The 26,069-nt window shown below is 40.9% G+C and overlaps 1 protein-coding gene and 1 pseudogene across 1 annotated transcript in view; one reads left to right on the forward strand and one right to left on the reverse strand.

Moving 5' to 3' along the window:
• LOC100759009 (solute carrier family 22 member 19-like) overlaps positions 1-15,942 on the forward strand; it is a 31,058-nt gene extending 15,116 nt beyond the window's left edge. Inside the window, 4 exon segments of the mRNA XM_027408382.2 lie at positions 945-1,156; positions 4,092-4,200; positions 14,864-15,067; positions 15,882-15,942. Coding sequence (XP_027264183.1) covers positions 945-1,156; positions 4,092-4,200; positions 14,864-15,067; positions 15,882-15,942 — 586 coding nt within the window.
• On the reverse strand, positions 11,031-14,422 carry LOC118238629 (annotated as a pseudogene).
• Positions 15,943-26,069: the final 10,127 nt, after the last annotated feature.

Raw genomic sequence — 26,069 nt, forward strand, 5'->3', positions numbered from 1 at the left:
AGAGTTTCTCATTTCCTCTTAAGGGCCTCTATCATCTTCATATAGTTATTTTTAAGGTTGTTTTCTCTTGCTTCATCTGCGTTGCTGGTGTAGAATCTCTAGACTCTGGTGGTGTCATATCACTCCTTATGTTGTTGAATGTGTTCTTATACTGCTGTGTACCCAGCTCTTTCTCCAGTGGGTGCAGGTGGGGCTTGTGATTCAGGGAATCTCTTTTCCTCCAATTGGTGTAGGTGGGGCTGTGGCTTAGGTGGTTGATCTTCCTCGCCCAGTGGGGACAAGGCCAAGGTTCCAGTGGTGGGGTGGAAGATACAGTGCTGCATGGTTTGGGGTGTGAAGAGGGTGCCCCCAGGTCTCTGGGCTTTCTCTCCATGTGGGGGCAGGGTCAAGGCTCCAATGATGGCAGATGCAGTACTGAATGATTTGGGGCTATCCCCGGGTCTCTGGGGATTCAGTTAGCTGGAGAGATGGCTCAGCCATTAAAGGCTAGGCTCACAACCAAAACTTATATTTTCAATGAAAAAAATAGGCTATTAAGCTGCAGGTTGTAAAGATGCATCGGTGGGCCTGGGAGAAGTTACAAGGAAGAATTAGGGAGGAATGTCATCAAAATACATTGTATGTATTTTTCAACGAACTAATAATATTTTTAAAATTACAAAAGTTATAACCTTCATTAAGATTAACTTAGAAAAAACTCTAGAAAGCTGATTTGAACTATCATGCATTCCACAATCCTCTACCTCTCCTTCAAAATAAAAAAAAAATAACATGTCATATCAGGATGCAGTGATATCAGGTTGATTTTTAATTATTATTCAAGTAAATATTCCAAAATGCAGATATGCCATTATGCTTTAACAACTAAAACTATCTCTTGGATATTCTTGCTTATACATGAAATATAAGTAATATGATTTGACAATCCACTTTGTTTCTTTTAGAGTTACATCAAATATCCCTTTGCTTGGCTTCTCTCTCCATCTCCACCACCTGACTACGAATGTCATCCTACTGCGATGTGTCTCTGGAGCAATGACCATCCTAGCCTCTGCTGGAAGCTTTTTATTGAATCACATTGGTCGTAGGATATATCTACTATTTCTCTGTTTCCTGTTCGGAATCTTCATCCTGGCCATAGTGTTTGTCCCACAAGGTGAATAACAAGCTTAGCCTGAGATAGAAAAAAAATCCTATATCTTTCCTCAGTGTTTTTTCTGGTCCTACTTATGAGAAAAGAATATGTCCGGAGAATTTTTTGTAACCAGACATTTAGAAACATTCATCCACTCACATACTAAGGGAAGAGTAAAAATCAGTAAGTTTTGGTTTAAATAAGTCTAGTTCATTCAAGAAATATTTGGAACATGGCGCCATTTATTCCCAAGTTTCTGTAGATCAATAATGGATCACTGCTCAATTACATTTTTTTTTTTTGAATGGAGTAGACTGTGCGCTCTGGAGGAGACACACAAGCACATTTATTACATGCAATCAACACAATTGTTCAGCCACTCATGGTAGGGGATCTCTGTGGGGATCTGTCTCAAGCTCCAGTAATCCCAGAGAGGAATTCATCCATCTAGCACACTAGGTTTTCATATCTCCATACCAAGCAGAATCCTTCCCCAACTTATTCCAGCAAAGGCAATGTCTGCTCTCCAGGTCATAGACACTGGGTTGAAAACATTTACAGCAGAGAATTGTCACAAAAGGAACTGCTTTGGGCTGTCTTTTGGACCTGACTATATCCAGGAGCTCAGGACAAAGTTGGTCAAATCTGAGTACAAGTAGTAGGCCCCTATTGTCATAGCACTCCAGAGGGGCAGGGTACAGCTCCTGGGACAGCTTGCTTAGCCTGTCTGTGAGGTGAAGCAGCTTCTTCAGGACAGGAAGAGAGAGCTTATTACCATAGAAATGGATCTTGAGGAACTGGGAGAATTGACTCAGGGCAGGCATGAAAGTATGAAATTCAGAATCCTCCAGCCAGTATTTCTCCAATTCCAGAGTTTGCAAGGTGTCTTTGACTCTTTCAAGGGGAATTCCAAGTGGTCTAACCCAATCAAGTAAAAGTAAGGAACTCAGAGACAGATGTTTGAACTCAGAAAGGTCCATGCACTGGAGCAGGTAATCCAAGTCTGACTGTGAGATGGGGCAGGAAGTGATGGACAGGGTCTCCAAGGGCTTCTCCAGATACCGTATTCCAATATTTCTTCTCCCCTGAGTTGGGGCATGACTCTATTGGCTGCCTGTGTTTCAGGATCCCATGAGAGCAGTGACCTTCATAGTTTGCAGTGCATATGCTCCCAAAAGTCACAGTGTACAGCAGTCAAATCCAACAATCTGACTTTCCCCGTCTTGTCTGTATGTTTGAGGCCGTGGGTTCAATCTCTAGCAATTGCTGCGATGATGATGATGATGATGATGATGATAAACTTGAAACATGGAATCTGTGATGGCTATTCTAGGTTGTGAACTTGACTGCCTCCGGAATAAACTACAATCCAGAAATGGAGGGTACACCTCTGATCCAGGTCTTGAATCTGGAAGACACCGACTTTTTTGTTGTTGGTTTTATGAGACAGGGTTTCTCTGTGTAGCTTTGGAGCCTATCCTGGCACTTGCTCTGGAGACCAGGCTGGCCTTAAACTCCACTCAATTACATTTTTAATTAAAATATAATTACATCATTTTCTGGGTCCTCATCTCTCCAATCCCTCTGAAGATTCTGTACCTGTCTTGTTCCACCCCAATAATATTTTCATAGCTGTCATGTAGGTTTTAGCTCTTATAATTCTGAACCAGTTCTGACCAAAATACACTGTCAGCTCCTCTGTCCCACTGAGTCTTATTGCTTTACCTTTAGTGACAATGTATTTCTCAAGCTATATGAACACAGTTGTGACTCTTGAGTCACTACAAGTGCAACCCTCATTGGACTGCTTCTTTTGAAGTACAAATCAAGGGCAAGGAAATAGGAGTGCACTAGGAAGCAGGACTGCCAGACATAACTTTTTGGATGAAGTGGATGATTTCAAGGAGTACTGTCCCCTGGAAGTTCCCATCTTTGTTGAAACCCAGGACTGTGGTGTGTTTTAAACTCACAACTCTTCAATATCAGCAGCAACATCCATTTCCTGCCTCTCCTCAAAGCACCTTCCAGTGTTGGAAGTGTTCATGAGACTATTCTCACTGAAAAGGAAACAGCTCTATGAAAAGACCGATGAGCATCCTAGAAATCCTTATTATTTTTCTAATTATTTACCTATTTTTATTTTATGTGCATTTGTGTTTTGTTTACATGTATGCCTGTGTGAGGGTATCAGGTCCTCTGGAATGATAGTTACATTTGTAAGCCGTTATCTGGGTGCTAGGAATTGAACCCATGTCCTTTGGAAGAATAATTGGTGCTCTTAAATCCTGAAATGCCTCTCCAGTCCCAAAGTCCTTATTCTTGAATCTTGAGATACTACTTCAAATCAAGCCAATCTCCAGCTTGCTCATGTCTGTCCTTCAAGGATAGTCTTCCCTCATATTGCACACTGAACAAATAAACAACTCTTGTAAATACGTGGAGTCACTCAAAATGCAAGTGTCATGAGAAATGCGACTTCTATTCTTCTAAATTTTGTTGTATTTTAATAACATTTACTTTTGTTTTTGACAAAACATACGAGTGTAGATAGAATGAACTCTGGTCATGTTCACCCTCCATCACCCTTAACCATGTCACATTTCTTCTGAATATTTGAATGAGTACACAGTCCTCAGTAATTTCCCCCATGGCACTCCTACAGTCTGTTGGAAGGACAGTGAGATCCTGGGTAGAAAAGCTGAAAGCCAATGAGTGTCTCTTAGACTAAAGGAGATCACTACTTCTGAAGTTATGTCAGAGATGTCAGGTGTGTGAATACAGTGGAGTTGATTCTCCACAGACGAGTGCATGCAGATAGGTCACCTTTCTTAAATTATCAGTCAATGAGGACTTATACCTCTGTGCCGTTTCCCTACTCCGTATTCCCCACTTGGGAAGTGAAAAGTAAATTCTTTTATCTCAGAATGATCACTGTCCCTGATTTTCCTCTCCACAGAAATGCAGACTCTCCATTTGGTTTTTATGACACTGGCGGGAGCAAATTCTATGATGATTGTTAGCTGTAATAACCTATACTCAAATGAGCTTCTACCCACCGTGATCAGGTACGTGACTTGATTCGAACACCTGGGTAGGTATCAACAGCGATCAATTATAATGATGCAAGTATGGACCAAGTTTATTGGAAGTTTGCTTTTTGTGTGATAGATTAAGTCCAGCTGTGAATCGCCTGTACACACTAATAAATATACACAAAATTATGTGAATATTTGGAGCCACCCAAAACATAAGTGCTATGAGAGTAGAACTTCAGTTCTTTTAATTTATAACTGGGTTTTATGACATTTAATTTTGTTTTAGCAATCTCATGCAGATATACTGCATGTACTGTGGTTGTGTTCACCCTCTATCAATCACTCTGATCTATAACAATAAATCTTTACACCAGGCCACTCAAGTCCTGCTGCCATGTAGGCGCTTCCTGCATGTGTGTATGCGTGTGTGTGCATGTGTGTATGTGTGTGTGTATGTGTATGTGTGTGTGTGCATGTGTGTGTGTGTGTGTATGTGTGTGTGTGCATGTATGTGTGTGTGCATGCGTGCATGTGTATAAGTGTGTGCGTGTGTGTGCATGTGTGTGCACGCGCGCGTGTGTGTGTGTATGTGTGTGCGTGTATGTGCATGTGTGTATGTGTGTGTGTATATGTATATGTGTGTGTGTAAGTGTGTGTGTGTGTGTGTGCATGTGTGTATGTGTGTGTGTCTGTGTGTGTGTATGTGTGCAGGCACAGACACTTGTGTGTGGATACATACACCTGCATGTGCTTGTGTACCTGCTCATGTAAGTAATGGATTTCACCATAACATTTTCACAAATATTTTTCATCCCTTTGTTCCCTCTTCTGCTAGCTCTTCTTCATGCCAGTAGCCCACCTCATCATTTCATATCAATGTACACTACCAATCTTCCCTTCTGCTAAATTTTAACATTATAAATTTTATAATAAGAAATCTTTGCAAATCAAAAAATGTCACACACAAAATTTTTTGCCATTTTTTATTGTTAATGATCTGTAAATTTTTCCCCACTCTCCTTTTCTTCTTTCGTCTTCCTCCCTCCCTCCCCCCTGCCTCTCCATGCTCCCAATTTACTCAGGAGATCTTGTCTTTTTCCCCTTCATAGATGGATCCATGTATGTATTTTTGTTACCTAGGTTCTCTGGGGTTGTGGCCTGTAGGCTTGTTTTTTCCTTTATGTCTAATATACACTGTGAGTGACTACATATTATATTTGTCTTTCTGTGTCTGGGGTTACCTCACTCAGGATGGCTTTTTCTAGTTTCATCCATTTGCCTGCAAATTTCAAGATGTCATTGTTTTTGTTTTTTGTTTTTTGTTTTTGTTTTTTACCACTGAGTAGTACTCCATTGTGTACATGTAACACGTTTTCCTTATCCATTCTTTGGTTGAAGGGCATCTAGGTTGTTTAAAGGTTCTGACTACTAAGAATAATGCTGCTATGAACATAATTGAGCAAGTATCCTTGTGGTGTGAGTGTGCATCCTTTGGGTATATGCCCAAGAGGGATATTGCTGGGTCTTGAGGTAGATTGATTGCCAATATTGAGAAACTGCCATACTGATTTCCAAAATGGCTGTGTCACACACCAAAATTAGCCAGACCCCAAATATATAGATTTCAATGAATAATTGGTAAGAATAACAACTTTGAAGCTATAGAAAGTCACAATCAATTTAGACTTTCACTATCAAATATGTTTTTTGTATTCATCCACCACCAAAAGTCAAAAAAGTCCATGACCCATTTAAACTTACAAAATGTTTACCTTTATATCCTCTTTTATATTTCCTGTCCATTACAAGAATTCATTTCTTCTGCGTTTCCCAATACTTCACCTTTCTTGCTCTCTTTTCTACTTGTTATACTGTGCACACATGTTTATTTATCTTCAGATAGATACATATTATTGACTAGAGTCTAGAAATGAGGGATAGCTTGTAGCTTTAACTTTCAGAGTTGTGAGACCTAATTATTATACATTCTAAGTCCATCCATTTTCCTATAAATTATATAATTTCATTTTTCCTGAGAGCAGATTAGCATTCCATTTTTTGTATATGTACACAAATCACATTTTCAGTATCCAATCAACTGTTGGTGAATGGCTAGTTTCATTCACAGTTTTTGCTATCATAAGTGTGGCAGCAATAAGCATGGGGTGCAAATATTTCAACAACAGAATACGGAGGTCTCTGGATATATGTCTAAAAGTACAATTGGTAGGTTCTTTGGTAGTTATATTTTTAATTTTTTTTGTGAAATCTCCAAAATGACTCTCAATGGCTGTATTAATTTGCATCATACCCACAGTGAATTAGTGATATACTCTCTTTGCAGTTTCTTGAACATTTGTTATCATACTCTTTTTTAATTAATTATTATTCAAATTAAAAACAACCTCATTTTACATACCAATCCCAGTTCCCTCTCCCTCCCATCCTTTCATTCTCCCCATTCCACCCTCCATCAGGGAGGGTGAGGCCTCCCATGGGGGGATCATAAAGTCTGTCACATCATTTGGGACAGGACCTAGGTGCTCCCCCATGTGTCTAGGCTGAGAGAGTATCCCTCCATAGGGAATGGGCTTCCAAAGCCAGTTCATGCACAAGGGATAAATACTGTTCCACCACCAAAGGCTCCATATACTGTCCAAGTCCCCCAACTGACATCCACGTTTAGGGGGCCTCTTTGGGTCCTATGCTGGTTCCCTAGCTGTCAGTCTGGGGTCCATGAGCTCCCACTTGCTCAGGTCAGCTGTTTCTGTGGGTTTCCCCAACATGGTCTTGACCCCTTTATTCATCACTCCACCCTCTCTACAACTGGATTCCAGGAGTTTTGCTCAGTGCTTAGCTGTGAATCTCTGCTTCTGCTTCCATCAGCTACTGGATGAGGGCTCTATTATGGCATATAAAATAGTCATCAATCTCATTATGGGGGAAGGCATTTAAGGTAGCCTCTCCACTATTGCTTAGATTCTTAGTTGGGGTCATCCTTGTGATCCCTGGAGCTTTCCCTGGTGTCAGATTTCTCGTTAAGCCCATAATGACTCCCTCTATTAATCTATCTCTTCCCTTGCTGTCTGTCAGGTTTCTTGATGATAGCCGTTCTGACCAAGGTAAGGTGATGTCTCAAACTAGATTAAATTTGTTTTTCCTAGACTTCTAGGGATATTGAACATTTCTTAAAAGCCACTTGTATTTCTGTCTTGGTTTGTTTTTCAAAAACTATTAGGTTTATTTGCTCATTTGTTGATGAAGTTTTATTAGTTTCTGCAATTTGAAAATTCTGGATAGAAACCCTTTGACTGTAGTGTAGCTAGTAAAGCTTTCTTCAAAATTGCAGGCTATTTCTTCTGAGGATCATTTCCTTTGCTGTGCAAAACCTTTTTCTTTTCCCATAAGTCCCATCTCTTGATACCTGGGATTCGTTTCTGTACCATTGGTGTTCTATTGTGAAAGTTTGGCCTACCTAATATCTTAAATGGTATTCCTGAAGTTTTTTCTAGACATTTCATCATTTAGATATTAAGCAAAGGGTGTTTAAGAGATTTTGAATTGAGCTTTGCACAAAGTGAAACATAAGAATAACATCTTTCTTCTGCAGGTAAGAATCTAGTCTTGCCAGCACCATTTGTTGAACGGATTATCTTTTTTCCAATGTTTATTTTTTCTTTCCTTATCAAAATTAATTTGTTTTTAGCAGAGTTTTCTCATTTATTTCTGGATCATCTATTCTATTCCACTGGTCATATCTGTCTATTTTTATGTCATTCCCAGGCTGTCTTTTTTCACATAGCTTTTATAGTGTGATTTGAGGTTGAGTATTGGAATACCCCCAGCATTGTTCTTACCCTTTTATTGTATAATTTTTCTAAACATGTGAAATATAACATTAGATTCTTATAGGTATTAAATTTATGCTGTAAATTAATATCCATTCCACAATGTTAATTCTACTAGTTCAGGAATATGGAATACCAATTGTGTAAGATTCACAGAGCCCCAGACTGACCGAAGGATCCAACACCTCCGATGCAAATGCACAGGTTTCTTTTTACTGTTCAAACTGTCCAGCTTGGATCTCACTCCATGGTAGGGAAATGAGATGCCAACAAGCCATAAAGAGAAGCTTTTAAAGGGGAAGACCATAAGGTTGAAGGCCACAAATTTCAGAGTTTCCATGGTTACTTAAAGTCATGCAAAGTACAGAGTAAGGCGGTAACTATATATTTCAGCAAGATACATTTGAGTAAGATAAGACAGGGCACAGGGTTGCAGGGTTACAGAGTCACAGGGTCTGTCAGTTATCCCCTGGGCCAAGGGGTCTTTACAACCTATGACCAGAAATTAGCAGACATAGGAATGTTGATCCAAGTTGAGAGAAGGGCTCAGGTGTCAGCCACAGCATTCCCAGTCATTAAAAGTTCCCTTTTCAGGGCCTGAGTTTTTAAACTTTTATTAATTTTAATTTTTGGTCCTTTACAATCATCTAGCTTCTTTATTTCCTTCAATAACCAGTTTTCATTGAAGAGGTCATTCACCTCTTTGGTTAGATATATTCCTAGATACTTCTTTGGTGGGATATTTTACCTAGTTTCTTTCACTAAGAGTAGACTGATGATACAGATGAAGGCTACTGTTTTTCTTATAATGATTTTGTATTCTGAAATGTCACCATAAGTATTTAGAAGTTCCGCCAGGCGTTGGTGGCGCACGCTTTTAATCCCAGCACTCGGGAGGCAGAGGCAGGCAGATCTCTGTGAGTTCGAGGCCAGCCTGGTCTCCAGAGCGAGTGCCAGGATAGGCTCCAAAGCTACACAGAGAAACCCTGTCTCGAAAAAACAAAACAAAACAAAAAAAGAGAAGTATTTAGTAGGTCCAAGAGTTTTCTTGTTATGATAAATCTTTCTGCCAAAGCCGCCCGAGTTCTACCGCCTCATGTGCGCTTTTCGCCAGCTGCCTGCCTGAGTCAGAGCCCAAATTAATACACAGAAACCTGTATTAGATACAATGCTGCTTGGCCAATGACTAGGATTCTCATCTGTTAGCTCAGTCTTAATTATCATAAATCCATATATTTTATAAGACTTATCTTATTGGACACCTTCCATTGGTGTCCCTCCTTGCCGGTGGATCACATTGTGCTGGAGGATGCAAAGGGCAAAAGGGACACTTCCAGCTGGGCGTTGGTGGCGCACGCCTTTAATCCCAGCACTCGGGAGGCAGAGGCACATGGATCTCTGTGAGTTCGAGACCAGCCTGGTCTACAAGAGCTAGCTCCAGGACAGCCTCCAAAGCCACAGAGAAACCCTGTCTCGAAAAACAAAAAAAAAAAAACAACAAAAAAGGAACCCTTCCTGTTTCTCCTTGCTTAAATATGAGTCTCCTTGCTATGTCACTTCCTGCCTAGATCACCACTTCTCTACTACATTTTCCAGAATCCTCTTTGACTCCTAGTCCTGTCTAACTTGCTGTCTCATTGGCCAAACAGTATTTTATTTATCATCCAGTAAGACAAACACATACACAGAAGCACTTCCCCCATCATTTTCTAGTAAAGTCAATAAGATCATTTTTCCCCCTCTCTCTAAAAAGAATCCAGCCAGTTTATTGAAAGAAATCCCAATTTAAATGACCATCATGGGCATAGTAAATGCTGTGGTTATCAGTCTTCAGGAATATAGTTATTTTTATACCCTAGAAATACATATGTATTTTTTTTCTAGAAAGCCTGGTTTTAATCTATTAATACTATACCTTAAATGTGTTGAAAAACTGTTTCAAGTGATACTGGAATATACAAAATATTTGCAAAGCTCTCTTTGAACACAAGACCTTACGGAAAAGTAGTCTTTCATGGGTGTACAAAGAATGCGGAGAACCACCAATGAGTTGTAAAAGTATCGAAAACTCACCACTTCAAGATGCATATTCTTAAAAATTAATACAAACATTGAAAAAATGATGATAATAAAGAATCTATACAATCAAAATGACTAAAACATAATTTAAAAATAAAAATAGTAAAGCCAATTAGAAATGCGCCCACTTTGGTTGTCTTTATCAAAAGCAAAAATGATAAAAAAAAGAAAAAAGAAAAAGAAGCAGCAAACTTCCGGTGTTCCTTGATACTCAGAGAGGACATTCATTTCCATTTCAAAATAAAACATATATAAAAAATTGAATCACGCTTATTATGAGGAAAACTGTAAATGCGCCCAATAAAAGCCAGAAAGGTCAGATCCTATGTTTCATGCCTTGTTCTAATAACTCCCTTCAGTGTGGGTTAGCATAAGTTACATTTTCTAACCAGACAATCCTCATGAAAATGACTGCTATATTCGTCTCTATGTAAGGTATTCTTTTTAGTAGTTTTCAGTACAAAGACTAACTGATGCTGGGAGCACCCTGTGTCTTTAAGGCAGTACCAGGGAATCAATGCATTTATAACGTGTGAAGGGCTTGGATGTCTTTTCCACTTTTTTCTTCATCGTCATCTTCTTTGTTTTCTTCTTTTGGTTGCTTTACATTCATGTAATTTAACTTTACATGTTAATTTCCAGGGAGGTCACATACAGACAAAGCTCACACCAAGTTTAGTTTTCCCCGGAATGAAAACGGACAGACACTTCTCTGAAGCAAATGTCTCCTGCTCAGAAAGCTCACACTTCGAGAAATCAGTTCACAGATACTGCACGCTGATGGTACAATACTTTGGAGGACTTTTTAGTTGTAAAATAGAATATACAAGTCTGGCTCACAAAATTCTAAAAATAAAATATATCCTGGGCTACTGATAAAGCACGGAAAATTCATATTATAGGAAAATTATCAAAAAAACCTCTTCAGGTAAATTATGAAGTCTCCCGAAGAAGAGAGGAAGCAGTTTCTGCTGCACTCATACTGCTCCTCCGGCTGCTTGTTTTAGAAGCTCCTGGGGACACTGATGATAGCAGTGGATCAGTGACGCCAACAGGAGAGAGGGCATCCTCCATCAGGATGCCTTCCAAGTTGGAGCCCATCTTCCTGGGGATGCTATAGGCGGGGTTGTTCTCCGGCATAGTGCGGAGGTTGTTGGTGAAGGTGATGGTACCGTCTGTGAGATCCAGCGTTGTTGTACACGTCAGGTCTGTCTGGTGCTACACAAGTTCCTGGCTGCAGTTCTCAAGAACTGGTTCTTGTTTGACGATCCGGCTCACCAGATCAGGGGAGCAGAGGCCGGTGGATGGGATAAAGGAAAGTCCATGTGCTCTAGCCTGCATCTCAAGCTCCTGTACTCTGAGCAGCAGATGTCGGTTAGCGTGTTCCAGCTTCTTCTGTCTTTTTTCAAGATCCTTTGCACGCTGCTGTTCCCGTTGCAACTTTCGGATGTAGTCCACGGAGGCCTTTAGAATGGTTCCTTTGTTCCACCGCATGTCCGGATCATTTGACTTGGGAATCAAAGTACCTAGTTCTTTAATGTGGTCATTTATGTTAAATCTTCTTCTCCGTTCAATCAAGTTGTGATTGTCCTTTTTTTTGCCTCTCTTTAGCCAATGCTCTTGCTTCAGACTCTGTGGGGAAAATACACGCTGTGAGCTCCCTTTTTATGTTGGGAAGGGAAGGTTGGCTGGACAAGAGTTGCTGATGGTGAGGCCCGGGGGGGAGGGGGGTGGCAGGCCCTGGTTGCTGTATAGGTCGATCAAGTTTCCGGAGACAGGTAACGTGTTTGCCATTTGCAAGGCCTGATACATCAAGCCCAAGATTTCTTCATTATAACTTGATTCCAGACTGATGATGTCATCAATTACATCATCCATCTGCATGCACGAGAGTGTGTGTTCATATCTGGGCACTCACTCTCTGCCCTGCTCTGCTCTTCAAACTTATAGAATGCCTCTTTTTCACAGTTGGAGTTAAGAGTGAGCATAGCCATGGGGCTGTTGGGTGCGCTGCTCCCCGGCACTGGTGGCATGGCGTGGTCGCCAGGCTGGTTTGGACATGGCGAGCTCAGGACTTGGCTGGCATGTTTATTTGCTAAAGTGGTAGAAAGGTACTGCTTTACCTGGTGCCTCTGGGCTTGCTGTATGTAGTACTTCGTGGGGTTTTCCAGGTGGGTCTGCACCTGCCGCCACTCTCAAGGAGAAACTCCAATAAGACCTTTTAAGTAAAGAATCATGTCAACTGCAAATAGGGACAGTTTGACTTCTTCCCTTCCTGCTGTCATCTTTTTTTGTGTGCTTCTGTTGATCTGTCTAATTGCTATAGCTAAAACATCAAGCACTATATCAAGTAAGAGGGGAAAGAGCGTGCAATCTTGTCTCCTTCCTGATTTTAGATGTACTGCTCTCAGTTTTTCTCCATTTAATTATTTTATATAGCCTTTATTTTATTTTTATATTTTTATTTTTAGAAACAATCTTATTTTACATATCAATCCCAGCTCCCTCTCCCTCTCATCCTCCCATGTCCCCCACCAACCCCCCATCCCATCCCCATCCACTCCCCAGGGAGAGTGAGGCCTCCCATGGGGGAAATATTAAGGTCTGTCATACCATTTGGGGCAGGACCAAGGCACTCCCCTATGTGTCTAGTCTGAAAGAATATCCCTCCATAGGGAATGGGCTTGCAAAGCCAGTTCATGCACAAGGGATAAATACTGGTTCCACCACCAGAGGCCCCATAGACTGCCCAGGCCTCCTAACTGACACCTACATGCAGGGGGCCTGGCTCAGTCCTATGTTGGTTTCCCAGCTGTCAGTCTGGGGTCCATGAGCTCCCACTTGCTCAGGTCAGCTGTTTCTGTGAGTTTCTCCAGCATGGTCTTGACCCCTTTGCTCATCACTCCACCCTCTCTACAACTGGATTCTAGGAGTTTGGCTCAGTTTTTATCTGTGGATCTCTGCTTCTGCTTCTATCAGCCACTGGATGAAGGCTCTAGGATGACATTTAAGGTAGTCATCAATCTCAATATAGAGGAAGTGTATTTAAGGTAGCCTCTTCACTATTGCTTAGATTGTTAGTTGGGGTCATCCTTGTGATCTCTGGATGTTTCCCTGGTGCCATACTTCTCTTTAAACCTATAATTATGGTATCCCTCTATTATGGTATCTCTTTTCTTGCTCTCCTCTATTCTTCCCCCAACTCAATCTTCCTGATCCTTCATGTTCTCCTTCCCCCTCCTCTTCCTCCTCCCTCCCTCCCCCCTCCACTTGTGCTCCCAATTTGTTCAGGAGATCTTGTCTCTTTCCTCTTCTCTGGGGGACCATGTATGTTTCTCTTAGGGTCCTCATTGTTGCCTAGCTTCTCTGGTGATATGAATTGTAGGCTGGTAGTCCTTTGCTCTATGTCTAATATCCATATGAGGTTAAGTACATACCATCTTTGTCTTTCTGTGACTGGATTACCTCACTCAGGATGGTTTCTTCTAGTTCCATCCATTTGCCTTGAGAATTTCAAGATTTCATTGTTTTTGTTGTTGTTGTTTTCTGCTGAGTAGTACTCCATTGTATAAATGTGCCACATTTTCCTTATCCATTCTTCAGGTGAGGGCATCTAGGTTGCTTCCAGGTTCTGGCTATTACAAATAATGCTGCTATGAACATAGTTGAACAGAAGTCCTTGTATGAATTTGCATCCTTTGGGTGTATGCCTAAGAGTGGAATTTCTGGGTCTTGAGATAGACCAATTCCCATTTTCCTGAGAAATCACCACACTGATTTCCAAAGTGGCTGTTGAAGTTTGCACTCCCACCAGCAGTGGAGGAGTGTTCCCCTTTGTCCACATCCTCTTCAGCATAAACTGTCAGTGTTTTTTATTTTAGCCATTCTGCCAGGTGTAAGATGGTATCTCAGAGTTGTTTTGATTTGCATTTCCCTGATGGCTAAGGATATAGAGCAATTCCTTAAGTGACTTTTGGCTGTTTGAGATTCATCTCTTGAGAATTCTCTATTAGGTCTGTACCTCATTTTTTAATCAGATTATTTGGTATTTTGGTGTCTATTTTCTTGAGGGTTTTTTGTATATTTTGGAGATCAGCACTCTGAAATATGTGGGATTAGTGAAGATCTTTTCCCATTCTGTAGGCTGCTGGTTTGTCTTATTGACAGTGTCCTTTGCCTTATAGAAGCTTCCCTGTTTCAGGTAATCCCATTTATTCATTGTTGATCTCGGTGTCTGTGCTACTGGAGGCCTGGCATGAGGTCATCTATCGCCCTACAGAAATATAGAACCTCTTCTCCTTTAGGAATTTTCTTGCCTCTTTCATGTTGACCTTCCTAGTTTCATACCCTATACCCATAACACACACACACACACACACACACACACACACACACACACACACACACACACACACACACACACAGAGAGAGAGAGAGAGAAGAGATAGAGAGAGAGAGAGAGAGAGAGAGAGAGAGAGAGAGAGAGAGAGCCCCATAAATGCTAAAATCTAAGAACGTCACATAAGAGTAAATGTGGCATTTATCTTTCTGAGTAGGGGTTATGTTATACGTGGCTTTATACTTTGAGTTTGTCAAAAACTACTATCAAATAAAACAGAAATTTCCAAAGCAAAGTAAGTTACCAACATCCATAAGTTAAAATGTACTGCACTTTGACTCTCATGATTAATGCAAGATGCTAAGTCACAAGTACAATGAGCTCAAGTTTGCCCAATTTTTATATGAATTATGTTTTATGCTTCAAGGGCAAGAGCAGTCGGAGTCATTGGACTTACTGCTAATATGGGGGCATCCCTGTCTCCCATTTTAATAACCCTCACCATGTACTCTACCTCCTTACCCTGGATCATCTATGGAGTACTCTCCATAACTAGTGGCCTTATTTGTCTTTTCCTTCCTGAGACCAAGAATAAGCCTCTGCCCGACTCCATCCATGATGTGGAAAATGAGTGAGTAATACCTCTACCTCTTGCTTAGGGGAACTTGTGTGTCAATGGTCTATAATGTAGAATGCAAAATATGATTCAGACCATCTCTCTTCCAAGCAGTCAGACATCTAGACTTTTTCCCATTTGGTCATTGCATTTGCCATATGAGTCTTTCCTATATACCTTTATAAAGGAGATTCAAATGGGCTTTGATTTCTCTAGACACAAAGACAAGCCCTATGAGGATGCACTAGATTTTTTGATAAATAGATAAAATTATGCCTTCTGCCCAATAGTTCTTTGTTATAAGACACATGAAGTGTATGTGTTAATGTGTTACATGTCAACTCTTATACTCACAACTTTGTTCCATTTTGAGGATTCTGTAAATTAACTAGGACCTGGGATGGAAGCCAAGTGCCAGTGAGATTCCTGTCTCTTCCTTCCACAGTACTGAGAGGTTAGGAAACTCAGACCATCTCAGTTTTACAAAGGATGAAACGTTCACATAGAAAAGATAACATAGTCAATAATGAGATCATGGAACAGAAAAGAATGGGGATGATATTTAAATTTTGATATATTTCCTGTATTAGTTTATCTTCAAACCTCCTTGGAGAATGCTATGACCACCAAAATATAAGCATCAAAGTAGACTCACAGAGGAGTTGGTTTTTAGTGCTTCAGATTTGCTCAAATCCTTTAGTAGGAATCTTAGATTTTACAAAAGCTGATGAGTGAAGGATAAGTTTGCTCTTATGAATTCAAGTGATGCTTTTATTCTCTGTTCCCTTTCAGGTTCATTTACATGTTGATGGTATTTGTTGTGTTCTAGGTTGAAAGGTTCAAGACAAACAAAGGAAGAAGTTGCCATCATCAAAGTGACACGGTTTTAAGGAACCCTAGGAATTGGGTGGGGTATAGGTGGGGCAACCAAACTAAAGATAATGGGAAGGAGAACTGCAAGGTCAGGAGTCACCAGTCGGACACAGAGGGAGCAGGAGTTGAATATGCCATGCTAATAAAGGTACCACCATGTAGAATAGCATAAATAAGGAATATGGGTTAACTTGAAATGTAAGAGCTAATTAATATTAAGCCTGAGCTATTAGCCAATCATTTACAATTAAAAAAATGTGTCCTTATTTTGAATGCTATTTAAATGGTAATAATTTTAACGTAAATTACATGTCCCTTAATCAATTTAGAAGTCTTAAAAGAATAAAGAATTCTATTTTTTCTAAGAACATTGTAAAAATGGCAATGTTTTGGTCTGAGAAATAAATCATGTTTGATTTAAAAAAAAAAAAAACATGTCACACAAAATGTTGTATTCCAGGATAATTTCCCTCTGCTCCAATACCTTCCATTTCCACTGAAGTAAACAGAGTCAGACGTCCTGGCAATCATTCTTGATCTATCCATGGGTACAGACAACAGATGTCAGAAGGAAATGTAGGACTTTGAGTTTGTCAGAAAACTGGGGATATAGTAGAAAAGGGGACACAGGCATAAAAGGGTAGCACCCCTAAGTCTATGCCTGCCCCACTCCCAAGAGGGTGTAGGGCCTCTGACAACAGAAAGACAGAGGACAGAACTGACTGTAAGTGGACACTCATATGGGACCAAGAATGGCCAAGGAAGTGTGGGTGCTGTGGGGAATGGGAGTCTCCATCAGAAGGGATTGTGGTGGCTACAGAGGAAGATGGAGAGGAAGTAAGAGGTATAGATCCTTGGTTGGGAGACCACTAATGACTGTTTTTAATTCCTAGGGGATTACAGGTCTGTAATCTGATTGTTTATCTGATCATGGTTTATCTGATCATGGTTTAATTTTGGTATGTGAAATCAAGAAATTAATCCATTTCTTTTAGGTTTTTCAAATGAGTGGAGTATAGGTTTCTGAATTATGACCTCATGATTGTCTGGATTTCCTCAGTGTCTGTTGTTATATCCCCTGTTTCCTTTCAGATTTCGTTAATTTGGACATTCTCTCTACCTTTTAGTTCGTTTGGATAAGGGCTTGTCTATCTTATCGATTTTCTCAGAGAAGCAACTCTTTGTTTCAGTGATTCTTTGTATATGTCTCTTTGTTGCTATTTTATTGATTTCAACTCTCAGTTTGATTATTTCCAGCCATCTAAACCTCTTGGGTGTCTTTGCTTCATTTTGTTCTAGAGATTTCAGGTGTTCTGTTAAGTCATTAGTATGAAATTTCTCCAAATTCTTTATGAAGGCACTCAGTGCTATGAACTTTCCTCTCAGTACTGCTTTCAGGAGTTTGGGTACATTTTGCATTCATTTTCATTAAATTCTAGGGAGCCTTTAATTTCTTTATTTCTTTCTTGACCCTGTGGTAATTAAATGAGAGTTGTTCAGTTTCCATGAGTTTGTAGGTGTGACGGCTGCGCCATGAGCAAGTCCAAGGTATTGCTTTTGCTAAGAGAATGTGTGTGTGTGCCTGTCTTTTATTTCAGGGAGGGAGCAGCCTTATATACAGACTTACAGCACAGTGGACAAACCCCAGGTGTAAGAGCTCGTGTTTTTGATGGCAGTGGGGCAAGGCCCGGGCTGTAATCCAGGACTAGAAAACAAGATGCATCTGTGGTTATCAACACGCTATGGGGACTGGGGCCCAACATCTCTCCCAATATGTAGGCTCTCTGTAGTTTGCATTGTTGTTGACCTCCAACTTTAATCCATGATAATCTGATAAGATACAGGAAGTTATTGCAAATTTTTTGTATATGTTAAGACTTGCTTTGTGACTGAGTATGTGGACAATTTTGGAGAAGATTCCAAGAGGTGCTGATGAGAAGGTATATTCTTTGGTGTTTGGATGAAGCACTAGGTAGATATCTATTAGGTACATTTGAGATCTAATATCTGTTTGTTCTGTTATTTTTCTGTTTAGTTTAGATGACTCGTCCATTGGTGTGAGTGGGGTGGATAGATATTTATTAAATTTCACTTTGTCATGAAATAACTTGTTTTCACCATCATATGTCTTTAACATATATTGAAGGGATAATATTTTGGATTTTGAAATTTGTTGTTAGAAGGAAGCTTATGTGACTTGGTGAAGTAGAAAGTGAATGGAATCTACCCAGAAGTATTGCAAATGAAGAGATGACCGCATGTAAGGCCTTGCACAGTTCCCGACTTTTGGGGACAAGTGAGAATTCAAGTGAGAGCAGGTGACCCCAGGGGTGGTTTTATATGGATGGAAACTTCCTATCCCAGAGTGGAAAGGGTAAAATATGTATTTTGCAGACAAAAAGACAAAGCAAACTAAAGGAACAATGGGCATACAGAGGGTGCTACTAAGCAGTGCAGTCTGAGAAACTTGGTCAAAGGCCAGTGATAGCTCTCTCATTAAATCTCAGTGCAAGATCAGCCAAATACCCCTCTCCAGAAACAAACCAAACCAAACCAACTAACCAACCAACCAAACAACAACCCCAAAAAACAACAACAACAACAACAACAACAACAAAACACTAGCAAAACCAAAAGAATCAATTAAATATCCCCCTTGGTAAAACTTGCCTGTTGTGTCTTCAATCACTTTCAATGTTGTCTGGCTATTTGTTCAAACAAAACTGAAACCAGATCTCTCTTGAGAGCAGAACTAGAAAATCTCATCCCTCTGTATGCCTGTCCCAGTTAAACACGGGGACTGCTGGAGACATATTCTTTCCAGTCTAGAAGAGGCCTCCCCCGAAAAGGCTTACCCTTCTGGTCCAGAAGAAGGCTCCCCACAGGGCTTGTCTTCCTCAACTGGAACCGAACTGAACTTAGTACTGACTTACCTCCTAGGAGTGTCACAAGGACCCAATCTGTTTCGTTGTATGGGAACATTGAAGTCATTCCAGACTGCTCTAGACTTAGTGAGAAGAGCAGAATGCTGTAAGGTTTGTCAGGGGTATTTCTGCTGAAACCCTCTCTCTGGCTAGAAAGGCTGAGTTCTTCAAGGCATGGGGATCTCACTGGTGGCCTCCAAATAAAATGACCCAAGGGAGATAGCAACAGACAGCCATGCTAATAAAGTTCAGTAAAATAATCTTTTAATACATGTCCGCAAAGCTGAAGGGTATGTCATTTTTGAAGACAAAAATGTTCTCAGTTTCTGACCCCCTAGGAAAAGACCATAGATTCATTATAACTATAATTATAATAATGTATTGATTACTACTAACAGGACAGGAATCTCTGAGCCACATTTGAGATTGCCGTGAGCACGGGGCTGAGGGAAGGATTTTAAAGGCAAAAATCACAAGAAGACCTTGAGTAACAGCACCGGAAAAGCAAGAAGTGTTTGATCTGCCAAGGTTACAAATGAAGGCGAAATGAAGGTCTGAAAACCAGGTTACAGAAGCCAAAAAAGCATCTAGTCATAACAATAATTAGATGGTTATAGCTGTACAGTTTTGGGGTGGGGGTGCATAAATTCAAGGTTACTGGGAACTTATCTTCCAGGGACTGGAGTCTGAAACAAACGGCTAATGGGTACCAAGCTATCATAAATGGAAGGATTTTGTTGTGTTATGGTGTCAACTCCAGGAACTAGCACCACCGAGATGTTTCAAGGCAAACATTTGTTTATGGCCGAGGCAAATTTCCAGTCTCCCATGGTAGTGAATTAAAAATGGCAGTCAACCAAAGTCAGGGAACCACTTTATAGCAAGCAAGCACATTAAAAGTGGAATTTTGCAGTAATTTTTGTGATCATGGGAAAGGTACACATTATAGGTTTGCGGTCAGACAGTTAACGTACCATGAAGGATTTTATGACAAATTGATTCTCAAGACAATGGAAACAATTTGCAATGTGTAATTCACAATGTCATCGAGGAATAACAAATCAAAAAGCTGAGCATCAGTTTAACCTGTGGCTCCTGGGAAGATGACAGCAGACACCATAGAGAACAATACAGAAATACAGAAAACCTTAAAGGAGAAATGGAGTCAACTGTTCTTCAATGTTCCCCTCTCCTGTTAGAGAGATCACTAAATCCTTAGAGGTCATCAACTCCAATGGGAATAGGTCACAGGTGTCCATAATGTCTCCTCAGGACCATTAGTTTCATGGTACTGAGTCACTGATTTACAAATTTTATAATTGCATTCAGAACACATGACTCACAAGTGAGAGTGAGTCAAATAAGTAATTAGGGACCTACTAAGGTGTTAAGTGAGATACTTAACCACAGGGACCAGAAAAATAGGGACTCATACCAATTTTGACTGTTTGAATGTAATTGTTCTCTTTCCTTAATTTTTTGTTTAACTAGACTCAAGCTTTCTCTGACTATTCCCAAGTTATTGGCCCAAAAACATGTTCTCTGAGTGCCCCCTTTTGCATGAAGTCAGGAGGTCAAGTCACCATCTGTTCTGTGGTATGACCTCTGCCAGGGGGTCTAGAGAGAAGTCAGGTAGCTGATGAGCATTTTCAATTCAGATAGATCTTGATCCATACATTGACTCAAGAGCTTAAAGTTTTGACTATCATAGACAAGTGCAGCGGTTCCCTGTTTTACCGAGTCTGCTGTCCCCACCCCTATTACTAGGGGCACCAACAAGTTCAGTGAGAAAGTTCTAAAGGCGCTGCTCCGTCTCCTCCTGAATAGTAACATACTTGAGGAGTCAAATGAACTAGAATGCAGAAATCACAAGTCTTGGTAAGAATGAAGGAATCTAATGACCATCAGCTTAGTGGTACCCAGGCAAGAATTTTTATTTGGCCGAAGAATCTGTGGTACAAAAGCCAACAGCAATTAGCAGAAGCAGAAGGGCCAAAGGCCCTGTGATGGCTGACATCAGAGTTACTACTTAGAAAGAGCCTGGGAATAAGGAGGGTACTAGCCGTAAATATGAGGTCCCCCCTTTTTTTTTTGCAATTTTTTTTAGTACAGCCAGATTAAAATCCCAAATGGCTTGTATAGAAATAAGTTTTTCCTCAAAGGCTTTGTTTTTTATAAAACAAAGAGGTATTACATCTCTTTAAGGGAAAGTGCCCTATCATATTGTAAAATTCTTTCAGTTAATGAATATACCTGTTGACAAATCTGAGTCCACTTTTCTAGTATGTCAATTGGCATTACAGGTAGCCATTTTGTCCCTTATGTCCCCTTTTGACTTAGCATTTCACCCTGTTGTTGGGGGGGCAGGATTACTCTCTTCTGTGATGACTTCCAGCTGAACCTGGGGCATCATCAGGGCCCAGGGAGTCTGATAGGCTAGTCAAAGGATGGGCAATGGAGCATTTACCAGAAGCATCTTATTAGCTGATCCAGCTTAAGGGTCATAGAACAGTCACATTGGCTGAGTGGTTGACATCAGCTTCCAGCAAGTCCAGAGCTCAGCAGTCTACAGTTACACAAATGATCCCCAGATGGTGTCTGATGACACAATATGGACTAGGAGAAAAAGATAAAGTTTAGGAACTTAAAAGAAAAGCTTACATTTGAAACTTTCAGGTCCACAGCTGTAACATAACTAATAAAAACTCAGAGACAGATATTGGGGTTCAAACTGAAGATCAGAAAAGCAAAGCAACCCACAACTAGAGAGTTCTCACCTCTACCAAGGCCGGATGGTCCTGTCCTCAGGTGACTGCAAACTGTACACTCTCCACTCCTGTCTCCACCCACCTTCTTCTATTCTTCTCCAGTGCTGGGACTAAAGGTGTGCACACTGCCCATCATCTACAGCTGACTAGCGTGGCTTCTGGGACTAAAGGTGGCACACTGCCCATCATCTATGGCTGACTAGTGTGGCTTCTGGGACTAAAGGTGTGCGTAATGCCTGTAAGGACATGCACCTGGATGACCCCACCCCCAATGACAGGCGGGGCATGCAGAGGAAAACGTGCTACGTCATCACCACGTCACCTGCCACGCATCACGGCCTTCATGAGGACTCTGTGCATGCGTGAAACCTCAGTGCACATGTGCAGTCTTTCCTTTAAAAGGTCCGGCCTTCCCGCCCCCTTCTCTCTCTCTGTCTCCTCTTGGGTCGGCTGACAATCCAACCCCATACTTCCCCCTCTTCCTGTAAATAAACTCCACGTGGGTTGTTCATCCAAAGTTTCCTTTCTTGACACCCGCAGCTGCAGCATAAAAGAATAACATTGGTGCCCAACTCAGTTTAGGCTCTCTCCGTAAGCTCTCTCACAGCTTGCTGTTGGGATAGGCTTTCTCTGTAACCTCTCCTGCCAGGGGCACAGGACATTTCGGGGATCCTAAAATCTGAACTCATAACCCACTTTCCATCTCGGTTTTTCTTGGCACTTCCTCCTGCCTGCATCAGCCTGAGATGCTGGGACTCTGTACACTTCCACTAGCCACTTTCCCAACTAAGCATCTTTGGAACCCACTCATCTGCCTGTTCGATACAATCGGGTAAGACATCCCTTGAATTTCCTGAGGGTCAGGTTTGGGATCCCGCTCCAGGAGCGGTGGTGCATTTTTGCTTTTTCAGTTCGGACCACTGGGTCCTTTTCTGTTTCAGGACAGCTGTGTCCCCTTCGGGACCAGGACCATGGGCCGATGGGTATCCAGAGAGGAGCTTTTGCTGGTTTTTCCACTTGCCTCACCCATGGGGAATGCATAAGAAATCTTTCTGGTTGCAGCCAACAGGTGGGTAAACAGACAAAAAAAGTGGCTTATGGTCACCATTATCTTGGCCATGTGGTCTGACCTGGGGGCCACCATCTTGGCCATGTGACCTACCTGTAAGCATGCCCTCTCCAGCAGCCTGTGCCTGCAAACCTGGCTGCCAGATCTTTTTGTTTTTTATTTATTTATTTTTGTCTGTGATTTCTTCTTTCACGGCTCTGTTGCTCATGGCTTGTTTACAGAATACTGTGTCTTTCCAGGGCCCTATGTTTAAGTCTACTCTGTCCCTTTAAATCTCCTGTTGGTTTGCTACAATGTATAGATAAGAGATTACATTCTGGTTCCCCCTTTTACTCTTATCCAGTCCTGCTTGTCTCTGTACATGTAATTTAAATTTAACTTTATACTTATCTATATAATTCTATATGCAACTTAAACTGTTCTAAGTCTTATATTTCTAAATTGCTATGTATCTTTAAATGATGGTATACATCTAAAGTCATAAAGGTCTAATTTAACTAAGTATATACAACTTAAATTTAACTCATGTATCTTTAAATGATGATAAAAAGTTTAAAATCATAAAGGTCTATTTCAAATTAACAAAATATTTATACCATTCAGTTGATCCTGTAAGCAGTTTACAAAGGTACAGCTTTTTTATTAGAAAAAGGGATTTTTCTCTAACTAAAGGCAAATTTTCAACTGCTGAGATACTAAACAGACAGCCCTCAAATGCTCAGAGATCTAGAGAATATGGCATTTAAAATGTTTTGTTAAAAAGCTTTCTATAACAGAGACATAGGCCAGATACTGGTGCCACCCCATTTCTTCCAAGAAGACTGATAGGCACTAAAGAAACTTCATCTCGAGTCAGTGACAACACTGGTCACTGGGAAACCCTGCCCTTCACCTCAACTGCTACAAAATACTCCAGACCGTGGACAAGATGACAGTGGAATCGACTTTCCCCATGTTGCTTGGGCCAATGGTGGTCGAGTCTTCCTATAGTCTGGAATCCACAGGTCACATGCTATAAGCAAGAAGGCAGGTGTCCTGCAGCCCGATACTATGGATGGAGGACCTTGGGGATGGCCGTTCATACAGCCTGCTGGCAAGTCTCTGTTATTCTTTAATCATTGATTCAGGTAAAATCTTATCCTTCTCAAGAACTCTGATGTTTTTGTCGACTGGTAGTCTTGCCAGCTTAAAGCAAAACAGATTCCAGGAACAGGTATTTTAGGGTTTATCTATGTGAAGATAGGAAAGTGTAAGTTACGAAGGTGTGAGGATGGAAAGGTCTAACACGGTGAATAAATGCAAGTTATGAAGGTCTGAGAATGGAAGGTATAAAGGTCTGAGAATGGAAGGTCTAAGATGATAATGTAAAGTGTATGAATTAAAGTTATGAAGGTCTGAGGATAAAAAAGCTTAAGTGATGATAAAGTGAGTTGAGACATTAAAAAGAATGAAATATGTTCCGATATCTCTATTTCTCATGCTACTGTTCATAGTAAAGTTCTACAATGCCACTATAGGATCATAACTACAAGGTCAAGACTAAGATTTTCATTGTCCTGAAAATATCTGTCAATTTTAAAATGTTAATGCTTTCAGCCAAGTTGCTTCTAACAAAATATGCTGCTAATGTGTCTAATACTTATGTTTCCACAATCTCTAAGGATTCTTATAAGTTCCAGGGAGCTGAATTGGATCCAAACAAACAGGTCAGCTTCACTCCAGTTATTCAGTCTTTGCCTGGTCCCAGGACTCTCTTCCCTCATGTTGGGACTCCTCGGGAACCCCTCCTCCATCATACAATCTTCCCCTCAAGTGACAGGACCTAAGAAAATTTTTTTCTAAACTTAACCTTGTCCTCTGCTCTGCCAACATCTTGCCAGGTCTAAGAGGTGCCAGAGAGTTCTATACAGCCTGGACTGCGATGAAACAATCAGCTACCCCAAGACGTGGCAGCACCCCAACCTTCTCAGGTCCCCCAAAGATGGTCAACGTCCCCCACATCAGCAGGAAGCAGTCTTGAGAATTCGACACCCTTATTCCTTAATCTGCCATGTCTAACACCCCACCTTTTTTTTTTTTTAAATAATAAGTAAAGGTGGGATTGAAAGGTTCAGGCATTATGCTGGCCTGCCCCTGTTACCTGGCGGAAGAGGCAGTACCCTGGTCAGCCCAGGGTTCCATGGGAACTAAGTCTGCATGCAGGTGCAGAGGACCCCTGTAAAAGACAGATCCCTGCCCATTTACACTCTCTCTACTCTTCTCTGTCTGCTTCTGCTTCTCTTCCCTCTGCTTCTCTATGGCGACTGGCCATGGCAGTCAGCCATTAACCCTGTTTCTCTTCTCTCTTACTCTACTGTTTCCCTACTCTGCCGGGCCTGTAATAAACTGGTTAATATGTCTCATCTTGTGCCTTCCTTCTCTTCTTTGTTTCTAATTTAAACAAAAATTTAACACTGCTCATCGTCTATGGCTAACTAGTGTGGCTTCTGGGACTAAAGGTGTGGCCACCACTGCCAGTCTTGCCTATCTGACTAGTGTGGCTAGCTTTGTACTCTGATCTTCAGGCACGCTTTACTTATGAGATTATAAACAAAATATCACCACACATAGTAACTGGGGAAAGGTGGAGTCTCAAGACCAGGAGAGAGACAACATCCTTCGGAATAGCAAGGTGGAGAAACTTAGGCTGTACTTATCTGGAGTACATTTGAACTATAAAAGGTCGATCCAAATCTTATGACTTCCCTGACTCCCTGAAGCTTACATGAATTTTGGTTTACGAAAGGAGGTAAATTTTCTAGATATATTAGCATTAATCTGTACTGAAATCCACATTGTAGAAATAGCAGCTAACAGTGTCTGTAAAACAACTGGAAGAGATTTACACCTTGGAGTCATAGCAAAAGCTATGACTGTGAGTTAAAAAGCATGAACATTTATTTTTCTGTTCAGAGAGCTAGGTATATAGATTAAACAGAGATGTGTTTAGTCTAATAAAAAGCATCTTTAAGTCTGTATTTAGAAGACAACCGAAGGAAATTTAAAATCTTGAGCTTGTGACTGATAATAGCAATCTGTGTTCTACTAGCTTACAGAGCTCCACAGATCAATGCTAAAACTCTGAACTTCCGAGGTCTTAAGATACAATAGCATAGAGAAGAAGAAATATATGAAATATTTCTCATGTACCTTCTATGCTTACAAATTGCAGCCACACACTCCAAAACATCTTCTTACACCTTCACAATGCAAGCTTCGTGTCCTCAGAGCTCTGCAACTTGTGCCTACACACCTTAAGTCACTTTCTTTTTTTTTCCTTTTCTCTCTTTTTTTTTTTTCCCCCCCGAGACAGGGTTTCCCTGTGGCTTTGGAGGCTGTCCTGG

The sequence above is a fragment of the Cricetulus griseus genome, chromosome 3, assembly GCF_003668045.3.
Source record: "Cricetulus griseus strain 17A/GY chromosome 3, alternate assembly CriGri-PICRH-1.0, whole genome shotgun sequence".
NCBI classification, from domain to species: domain Eukaryota; kingdom Metazoa; phylum Chordata; class Mammalia; order Rodentia; family Cricetidae; genus Cricetulus; species Cricetulus griseus.